Source organism: Aotus nancymaae, unplaced genomic scaffold (assembly GCF_030222135.1).
Source record: "Aotus nancymaae isolate 86718 unplaced genomic scaffold, 86718_ANA_hifiasm-v0.15.2.pri h1tg000076l, whole genome shotgun sequence".
Taxonomy (NCBI): domain Eukaryota; kingdom Metazoa; phylum Chordata; class Mammalia; order Primates; family Aotidae; genus Aotus; species Aotus nancymaae.
The window spans coordinates 13,595,408-13,605,054 of NW_026988491.1; the positions used below are offsets into that span (position 1 = coordinate 13,595,408).

The following is a 9,647-nucleotide window of genomic DNA, read 5'->3' on the forward strand; positions in this document are numbered from 1 at the left end:
GGACGTGGGGACCCCCAACAAACTCACTCCATGCTGGAGAGACAGGAGATCCAGTTGGGAACGAGGCAGGCACAGGCACAGCACATATCATAAAGCCCCTTCCTCAGCTCATACCTGAGCCCAGGAGCCTCAGGGCTTTCACACTCACTGTTCCCTGCCATGAGTGTTCCAGCACAAGGCTCCGTGGGCAGGACCCTTGACACCCTTCACATCTCAGAGAGGCCTCCCCTACCCCACCCATGTGACTCCATCCCAGCAACCTGTTTTATTTCCTCAGAGCTGTCATCACTTCTAAACTGCCTTGCTTTTTTCTTGAGACAGGATCTCACTCCGTTACCCAGGCTGGAGTGCAGTGGCGCAATCATGGCTCACTGCAGCCTTGACCTCCTGGGCTCGAGATCCTCCCATATCGGCCTCCCAAAGTGCTGGGATTACAGGCCTGAGCCACCACACATGGCAGGCAAGAAAGAGGGGCTGTGGGGCTGTCAACAGCAAAGGCTCAGCCCCCAGTCAAGCCAGGCTGCCCATGAAAAAGGCTTTGTGCTCTTGGGCACCAGTGAACAGGTACGGGTGTGATGCACGTCTCCACCTGCAACCTGCAGGTGTGTCCTGAGCCTGGAAGCAGACTACCCCTAGGGGCCTTTGCTGTTTGCATCCTGTCATCCCAACCATACCCACAACTGGGTACAGAGCCCTGGACAGGCAGCAAGGCCTGGCCAGGTTATGTCAGACCAGCAAAGCCTTTCCTACTTGGGCTGGGTGGGCAGTGGGGCTCTAAGCCCAGCCTATGGGATAGGGAAGGGAGAGGACAGGCTGGGGCCCCTACCCACTCAGTATCCCCATCAGGACCAGATCATACCAGGGAGACAAGAGGCAGCATCCAGGAGACCAGACAACCAGATCTCAAACCTGGACCTGTCACTAAGGTGCCTGGTGGCCTTGGGACAATAGGTCGTGAGCCACTCCAGCTATGCACCTGACTCCCGTGACTGCAGGGCATCCTGGGACCCTGATGCAGAGAGAAACCCTGCAGAATCCACAACCCCTGGCAGGGCCCTCTTCCAGGACAGGTGCCACACTCACCCCCTGGTGGCTCTAACCTGAAGTGCAGCTCGACACCCAGGCCCAGGCTGCAGTCAAGGATGGGAGGGGCTGCAGGAGGGAGGGTTCTGCCTTGAGACCAACTCCAAGCCAAGCTCAGAAGGGGCTGGAGACATGCAGGATGGACATACACATGGGGGAGCTTCCTGCTGCACACAACTGACCCACCTCTGCCTCAGGACCCACATGGTACCCCTCTGCACCTTGAGAATTTGACATTGCAGTGCTTCACACACACCCTCACATCCACAGGTAAACAACTATCTCCCAAGGTCCCAGTACCACACCCCCTCCCCGCTAGCCCACAGGTTCATCCAGCTATTGGCAACCCATCCATATAAGCAAACTTAGACACGCATGACACAGGCCTGCCAGACACTGCTGGGTGGACAGTCAGCTGCTGCAGCTGCAGGCTCTTCCCACAAGCAGCTTAGTGGGGCTGGAGTACAGCACAGTGCCCTGCACACAGCCACAGCAGCTGAGGCTGAGGGCAGCCAGCTTTGATGGCATTGCAAAGGCACTCGTATTCCACACCCTGTCCTGGTAGAGCCTAGGTGCAGCTTGAGCAAACATGGGGTCAGCCAAGTGGGTACAAGAGCCAGGGCCTGTGCTGGGCTTCACTGAGCTCACCAGGCTTCAGGCCAGCTCACAGGGGCCAGCCCAGAGTCTGGAGGCTTCCTTCAGCTTCGAGCAGCAGCCACACCCCAGCATCCTGGGTTTGAGACTGAGGGCAGCAGGCACTCAACATGGGGTGAGGTACAGGGGCCATCTCCAGTGGTAACAGGGATTGCATGAGCCAAGTTCCAGAAAGCAGACCCCAGCCCAGAAGGGACACAGTCCTGACAGGTTCCAACTAGGCTTCCAGCTGGCTGAGCCTGGGCAAGTTACTTCACCTGTGTGCCTGTGCTCATGTTATCCCAGTACCAGACTCTGGGTGCACAGATTACAAAAGAACCTGAACAAGCCTTAACTGGAAGCCACCCTTCCCTGGATTAATTTAAAAGCAAGGAATAGACACAGGGTCTGCATGCACATCAGCATCAAAGGCGCCGGGGAACACCTAGTACTCCTTGTCTCCTTCCCCTCTCCACAGCACTGGCATCACCCAAGCTGTGCAAATAGCAGAGACCCAGCTGCCTCACCCAGGTGACAAACATTTGCACAATGCCTGCCACTTGAGGCTGGCTTTCTACAGCTCAGCGGCAGAACCAGGCCACTTTTACCTCCCTCCAGGGACTGAGGATGAGGACAGAGTGGGAGATCAGAGGGTAACCAGTTCAGCCACAGAAAGGAGGGCAGTGGCCTTGGGGAGCCTCATCTGCCTCCCCAGTCCCAGCTGCTCTCCTGGAGAAACAGGCAGATATCAGTGGAAAATAACTTTTATTGAGACCCCACCAGCTGCAAAATCTGTTCCGGGCATTAAGCTCCTTCTTCCTTTGCAATTCGGTCTTTCTTGAGTGGTCCCTGTGGGGAGAGAGGCAGTGTTTAGAGGTAGAAGGTATCAGGCCAGCAGATGCCCACTCTACAGGGGACCGAGACTCTGGGCCAGTCTCCACAGCCCCAAGAGGTCCAGACGACCCTCCACCCCACCAGGGGCCAAAAGCAGGCAGATGGCCAAGCCACCCATCCAGTGAGGGAAGCAGGCAGGAGGTGCTCACCATGAATGCTTTCTTCTCCTCCATGGTCTGGAAGCGGCCATGGCCAAACTTGGAGGTGGTGTCAATGAACTTAAGGTCAATCTTCTCCAGAGCCCGCCGCTTGGTCTGCACCAGCAAGGACTGTAGGCCAAGAAGGAAAGTGATTTAGGATTACAAGGAGCCAGACTTTCCTTAGCCCCTTGGTTCACAGCGCCCCTGCATCTGGGAAGCCACAGGATCAATTCAGCCTCCAAGAGCCCTCCCCCACTGCCAGGCCAATGAGGACACACTCAAAAGAAGCAAACAGCCCAGCAAGGCCAGACCAGGACTTCAAAGGTAGTGTGAAAGGACTGCTAACACCCTCTCCTTCCTTTCAACTCTCCCGCCACAGGGCCACCAGCATCTGTGTGGCCTTGTATCCTCCCTCCACTGGAGGGCCCCCTACAACCAGGCAGGGCCCGCCTCACCTTGCGGAGGGTGAGCACTCGCTTCTTGGTTCCCACCACACAGCCTTTCAGCATGACAAAGTCATTGGTCACTTCACCATAGTGGACAAAGCCACCCTGGAAAACAAGACCATTGGATCAGCACAGGGCCCGCACTAGGCACAAGAGGGGATTGTGCAAGGATGACCCCTCCAGGTTGAGGCCCTCCTGACCACAGGGCTGTTCTCAGAAGGAAGGCAACAGGAATGGTTCCGCAGTCTGTCTCGGGCGCTGTACCCAGCGCACATTCCAGGCCTCATCACTGAACAGCTGAGCCTGAGACTCCACTTCCCACCAGCCAACCCCAACTGGTGGACTCAATGACAACACTGCTATTTACACAGTACACAGCTAGGTGCTGTGCCGGCTTCAGTTAACCTGCTAACAGCCTCTAGGAAGCAGAACACCCGTTACTTACCAGAGGGTTGATGCTCTTGTCAGACAGGTCATAGTCAGTGGAGGCATTGTTCTTGATCAGCTTGCCATCCTTGATAAGGTAGCCCTGGCCGATCTTATAGATCTGAATGAATAAGAAGGGTGTCAGGCTGGGGCATTAGGGACAAATAACCCAGGCCATGCCAGTGGGGTGAACTGCAAAACACTCTATAGGAAAGCAGCTGAGGCCTCAGTCCCAGCCATGGAGTATTCCAAATTCAGAGCAAAAAGGTGGCTGGCCCTCCAGGTTCCCTTCTGTAACGTGGCTAGGCTAAAACTAAAGGTCCTGCTGTACAACGCAGGAGGCCTCTCACCCCCTGGTGGTGAGACCAGACATCAGTAAGTCTAGTATCCCCAGCCACACCATCAGTCCACCACAGCCACTTTACAGGATGGCACCTCACAAATCACTTGAGGCAGAACTGACCCGAGACACAAGCCACTGATGTCTACATGATGCTCATGAGTCAATGAAGCAGTGCTGACACAGAAACCCCAATCACGGGGTCATCTCCCACCCCAGGGAGCCACCCTCAGAACCTCACCTTCTTGTTAATCTCAGTGCGGTGATGATAGCCTTTCTGCCCAGCACGTGCCACAGAGAAGGCCACACGGGCAGGATGCCATGCCCCAATACAGGCCACCTTGCGCAGGCCTCGGTGGGTCTTGCGGGGCAGCTTCTTGGTGTGCCAACGACTGGTGACCCCTGGAATGGATGCACATTACTGCACCTCAGCGCCCAGTACCTCCCACTGACCCCTTCCTCCTGGCTCAACAATCACCAACCACAGCTGGGTCATCTGAGGGACGGCAATGGGATTTTTTCATGTGCATTACCCGAAGGTCTCCCCGTCAAGCTGGATAGACTCTGGAGGTGTAATTGGATTTGTGAATGGGTGTTTTTAAGGCATCTGTTAAAGTTCCCCCATCGGCAGGGAGTGACATAATTCCAAGTTCCCCTTTGCAGTTATAAGTAAGCTACAAAGAGCAAAGGGTCCAGGAACATGGTTAAGAAGTTGTCTCCTGGCCCTCTGCTATCCCAGCCACTCCTGACCACAAGGCTGTTCTCAGAAGGAAGGCAGTAGAGAATGGTTCCACAGTGTCTGATTCGGGCGCTGTGCCCAGCGTGCACTCTGAGCGTCATCACCGAACAGCTGGGCCTGAAACCATGTCTCCCCCAGGTTAGCACACAACGCAAGCCACTGAAAAGCTCACCTTTGTAGCCTTTGCCCTTGGTCACCCCGATGACGTCAATCATCTCGTCCTGCCCAAACACTTGGTTCACAGGTACCTGCTGCTCCAGCCTCTCGCGGGCCCAGTCCAGCTTCTCAGACACAGTGCCTCCATTCACCTGGATCTCCATCAGGTGGGCCTTTTTCTGGCGCAGAGGAAGCAGGCGCATCTAGGAGGAAGTGCGCACAGCTCAGCTCCAGCTACTAGCGCTCCTCCCACAGTAGAGGACTGCAGCTCCACGCGTCTGATGCCAAGCACATGGCAAAAACAAGCCAACTCTCAACAAGTCACTCAACCTCATCAAGACAAAGGAACTTCCATTTTTGCCAACAATAACAACTTAATTTTGGATTCTGGTGACTGAATTACTGTCAGGATGAGCCAGCGGGACCCACATCACAGGCAAACCACCAGTTCCCAGCACCTGCCAGCCCCATGCTCCTGTGGCTGTCCTTCGGGTCAGTTCCTTTGGGGTATTGCAGTGGTTTTACCAAAGCCACCTACACTTGCCCTAGTGACGAGCCTGCTTTTTCAGAGCACAAGCTCTGAGTAAGAAAATGCATTTAAGCATAAAGCTTTCGCTTCAGGACAGCCTGGCAATGTCCTGACAAAACTGCAATGGTGGACATGCGCTATATGATCTGTGATGGCCCTCACCACAGGGGGTTGTACTGAGCACTTGAAATTGGCCAGGATAACAGACAGCCAGAGGTACCTACTCTAACCGAGTCAATAAAGGGCCTGCTCAGCTCATAAGCCAGGTTTCAAGGAGAGCAGCCAGCACCTTTCAGTCAGGCATTTCAGTGTACTGGTGAGTCACCAGTTGGGTCAACCAGTTGAATTTTAAAGGGGCATGCTTCCCTTCCTAAGGGCCAGTAAGGACACAGTGCCCTCTGCTGGCAAGGGAGAAGCCTACCCACAAGATCACATAGGTCACCTCCACCAAGTGGCAGGCCCAGCCACCCTGTGGCACTTCGCCTACCTGGGTATGGGCAATGACGCGGATGACTTGGCAGTATTTCTTCATGCTGCTGAAGTCCTTCTCCAGCTGCTTCTTGCCATCCTCATCCTGCCATTTCTTGCAGTACTTGGTGAAAGCCTTCTTCTTAGATTTATGCCTTCAGGAGCAGAACAGAGTTGGGGAGGGGGCCGGGTGCAGGCCTTCATCACCCCGAGGGGTGAGCGGAAGGCACACTGGCACCGCATGGGGATGGGGCTCATTGCCGGCTTCTAAGGAGCCTTTTCCACCAGCAAGCGGAGCCTGGATGGAGCTCATCGGGCAGAGCCGAGCGGAGCTGAGCAAAGGTCCACAAGGTTAATTTAAGTCATAAGCATTCAAAAACATTCTTGCTCCGGGGTGCTAGAAAGTACTCTACCTTGGGGGAGCACCCACTCAGAGATGGAGGAAATGGGACATTCCAGCCAGGGCCAGAGGCCCTTGCCACCCCTACAGGGGCTGAATAATCCTGCTACCTCTCCTGGTTTCTAGTTGGACTCAAACTCTGGGTCCTCAGCCACCACCCACTACTAGCCTGGACTCAGAATGAGGGTGTCGGTTCCAACTGAAACCCAATGGCTGGTCAATGTCTGTTCAAGAGGCAAACTAAACCTGAGACAGCAGCTCCCGCCTGCTAGAGAGCCGAGAGGCCCCGTACACGCTGCTCCCTGCTCTCCAGCTCCCAACCTAGGGACTGCATGGCCTCCTCCCTTACCAGTTCTTATAAAAACGCCTTTTGCACTCATCGCTGATGTGCTCAGCGAAGACAGTCTTGAAGGTCCGGAGGCCTCGAGGGGTTTCCACGTAGCCCACAATGCCCACAACCACCATGGGTGGTGTCTCCACAATGGTCACAGCCTCCACCACCTCCTTCTTATTCACCTCTGCAAAAAAAAAGGCGGTCGTCAGACATGGCAGGAGCCCAAGCAAGGGGTGCAATGTTTTCTAGAAAAATGCAAAGTGCCCATGTAGGCCCACATCTGCAGTCTAGACTCACATGACTGTGCTTACTACGAATTTCTCATTCGGTGTACATTTATTTTCTTTAACTTAAACAAAAATATCAGGACCCTTAACAGCCAAATATCTGCCCAGCTTCAGTTCTCTTCTATGCAAACCTGTGGAGGCAGACAAGGTTGCCATTTATCTGGACAATGCAGTGTCCTGAATATAATTGGGACACAGAAATAACTGAGCTCAGCTTAGAGTCACTGTCAACTGCCTAACATTAGCGTCTCCATGGCTCAGCAACCCATGCTATCAGACATCTCTAAGTAGAACACACACAGCTATTATTCAACCTTTTAAGTGAAAGTGGCTATTATTCAAACTTTTAAGAGAAACACATATGAACAAGCAAAACCTGAATGAGACAGTTCTTATTGTAGCCTCAGCAGCTCCAACCCCACACTACTGTGACTTCTTTGCTAGGGCTCTTGGGAAATTTACTATGCTCTGAAATCAATACCCACACCTAAAACAGTGCTAGCCATCTGTACCCTGGCCTTGAAGTCGAGTGTTCCCATTCTGCTGTTAAGAGCAGTTCTGACAACCTGTAGTTCCTGCTTAAAAAGTCTGCCCTCTGATAACACCTTGACTCCATCTCTACGGTTTCCCTCCCCGCTCAACTCCTATCCCCGTAACTTTTAGGATGTCTGTACTTACTGGATCCTGGCCTATCGACCTCCCGCACGATATGGGTCATGCCAGCCTTGTATCCCAGGAAGGCTGTGAGGTGGACCGGCTTGGAAGGGTCATCCTTGGGGAAGCTCTTCACCTTCCCACGATGCCTGCTGCTGCGCTTCCGAGGCAGGAAGCCGAGGGACCCATGTCTGGGAGCGGAGAACTTCCTGTGAGACTGGGTGGGGGGGAGGGAATCACTGTCAGCACCCAAACCAAAGCAGTCCCCTCTTCTCTAGCTGCCTAGGCTACAAATCTCAGCCATATTGAATCCTGACCAGACACCCAGCAAGCCTAATAGAAGGATAATTCTTTTTCCCAGGCTCGCACATGTCAAGAATGCTTTTGTATTCGGCAGATTTAAGCTGAACGTCACTTCAAATCCTCAACGTCTAAGAAAACTAGCCATCTGTTTTCTCCAAAACCAGACAAAAATACACTGAGTAGTGGACACTAAAAGCTGCTTAACAGGCAGCTTTAGGTGCCAATTAGCAAGATTTTGACCACTGAAGAAAGGGACAATGCTGGGTAGCAGCCAGGACACTAATTACACCGATACACGTAGGCCAGAGAACTCAGCAGAGCCAAATCAGAACATTGACAATCAGCACATAGTTTCTGTCCGCCCGTCAATAAGTTCATCATCTGTGGTTTCTGAGAGCTCCAGAGGCCTTCGGAATGCATCTGCGGTCCCAAATATTTCAGAAGGCGGCCTCCGCAACACAACCCTCCCCTAACCTCTCCTCTCGAAAGCTTCTTTACCACCCAATAATAACAGCGCCGAGAATCCTCACCCAAGGTCCTCATAGCCAGGCAAGCTCCTCATGGACCCTAATCGCGACTAACGAAACAATTGGTGAGGTTGAAACTCAGAAATCACTCACGGCTTTAAAAATGCCAGGCCCCTAGGCCTCCAAGCCTGCTCCCACCCTTACGGCCTCCCTCTGGCCGATCTGCAGGCCCCAAACCAGTCCTCCAAGCGCTTTTCTCCACAAGCCTCTAGACTTTCCAGAAAATAGGCCTGAGTGAGGCCCCCGCTATGTCGCCCGTGCCCCTAGAGCAGGTCCCCGGCGCCGGCAAAGGCGGGATGGCGGCGATGCGTCGTGGATTCAGCCGACGCCGGTGACAATGTAACAGCCGCCATCACAACACATACCATAACGCCGTCAAATCCAGCCGGTAGAGATCGGTCCGCCTTCCGTATCCGCTATATAAAGCCAAACCTGGCTCCGCCCCTTCCGGCGTGCGAGCGCGCGCCCGTGGCAGACGTCGGGTCGCGGGACACGTACAGAGCGCCATTTCCGCGCACGCTCTTCCGCGCCTAGCATTCGTTCCTTGGTGGACGTCAGCTTCGGAGACAGAAATTAGACACTCTACGGCTAGGGGTTGGGATCAAACTTAATGAAAAGCCACTGAGACGTGGGCTAAAAGTTTAGTGTGCCAGAAGTCTACGGCGTCCGGCAGCAGCCAAACTTGATAATAATGAAGAAAAATGGCTGCGTCGCTTCTTTTCCTGTGATGTACAGCTATCTCTGGAATTGGCGAGGAAAGATTGAAACCCTCGTTTCCTGGCTTCTACGCTGATTTTGCCGCGACACCAACTTGCCTTTAATACCTTTAATCTCGGGCATCCCTCCCTCAAGCTCTATCTCTGCCGTTTCTCCCATGCTAATACAGTGGCCCGTGCTTGATTCTAAGGGTCTCAGGAGCGTCCCAAGCCTACGGAACAGCCTCAGAGGACCTCGGGTCCTGCTGGATCCAGCTGTCCAGCCTCCCGGAGCCTCACGTCTTCCAGCCCTCTGCATCAGCGAGGGCTCTCGCTGATTTCTGCTTGGGCTCCAGGGTGACTCGGGTCCTGACTGATTCCCTGCCTCCAGGCTCATCCCCTACAAATCTTTCTAAGAATCAAGTATCTCGTTACTTCCCATGGCCCCCCTCGTTATTTCCTCGGGATTAAGCATCAACTTTAGCTGCCGCTGAAGACGCTGCCCGGCAGCGTCTACTTCAGCCTCGTGGCTGCGCGCGAGCGCACCTCTCGTATCACCTGTTTCCTCCATCCCACCCTGTATTCTTCTTTAA

The 9,647-nt window shown here is 54.0% G+C and overlaps 1 protein-coding gene and 4 non-coding genes across 5 annotated transcripts; all 5 read right to left on the bottom strand.

Moving 5' to 3' along the window:
• Positions 1–2,464: 2,464 nt before the first annotated feature.
• Positions 2,465–8,795, bottom strand: RPL3 (ribosomal protein L3). The gene is made up of 10 exons (XM_012458987.1): positions 8,725–8,795; positions 7,554–7,746; positions 6,604–6,772; positions 5,874–6,009; positions 4,874–5,060; positions 4,204–4,364; positions 3,642–3,743; positions 3,206–3,301; positions 2,760–2,879; positions 2,465–2,565 (listed from the first exon to the last, which is right to left on the bottom strand). The coding sequence occupies exons 1-10, from the start codon at positions 8,725–8,727 to the stop codon at positions 2,521–2,523; spliced, it is 1,212 nt and encodes a 403-aa protein (XP_012314410.1). The 5' UTR covers positions 8,728–8,795; the 3' UTR covers positions 2,465–2,520.
• LOC135271325 (small nucleolar RNA U83B) lies at positions 3,403–3,494 on the bottom strand. The gene has a single exon (XR_010339431.1). It is a non-coding gene; the product is annotated as a small nucleolar RNA U83B (small nucleolar RNA).
• On the bottom strand, positions 4,719–4,813 carry LOC135271326 (small nucleolar RNA U83B). Its single transcript, XR_010339432.1, has one exon. It is a non-coding gene; the product is annotated as a small nucleolar RNA U83B (small nucleolar RNA).
• Positions 6,010–6,064, bottom strand: LOC135271329 (small nucleolar RNA U82P). The gene has a single exon (XR_010339434.1). It is a non-coding gene; the product is annotated as a small nucleolar RNA U82P (small nucleolar RNA).
• On the bottom strand, positions 8,154–8,218 carry LOC135271379 (small nucleolar RNA SNORD43). The gene has a single exon (XR_010339476.1). It is a non-coding gene; the product is annotated as a small nucleolar RNA SNORD43 (small nucleolar RNA).
• Positions 8,796–9,647: the final 852 nt, after the last annotated feature.

Bases quoted from the DNA above. Each gene is read 5' to 3' on its own strand.
- RPL3 (XM_012458987.1), bottom strand. The intron at 3,302-3,641 runs GTAAGTAACGGG...CTTGTTTTCCAG, and splicing joins ACAAGAGCATCAACCCTCTG to GGTGGCTTTGTCCACTATGG. The intron at 2,880-3,205 runs GTGAGGCGGGCC...CTTGGCCTACAG, and splicing joins GAGTGCTCACCCTCCGCAAG to TCCTTGCTGGTGCAGACCAA.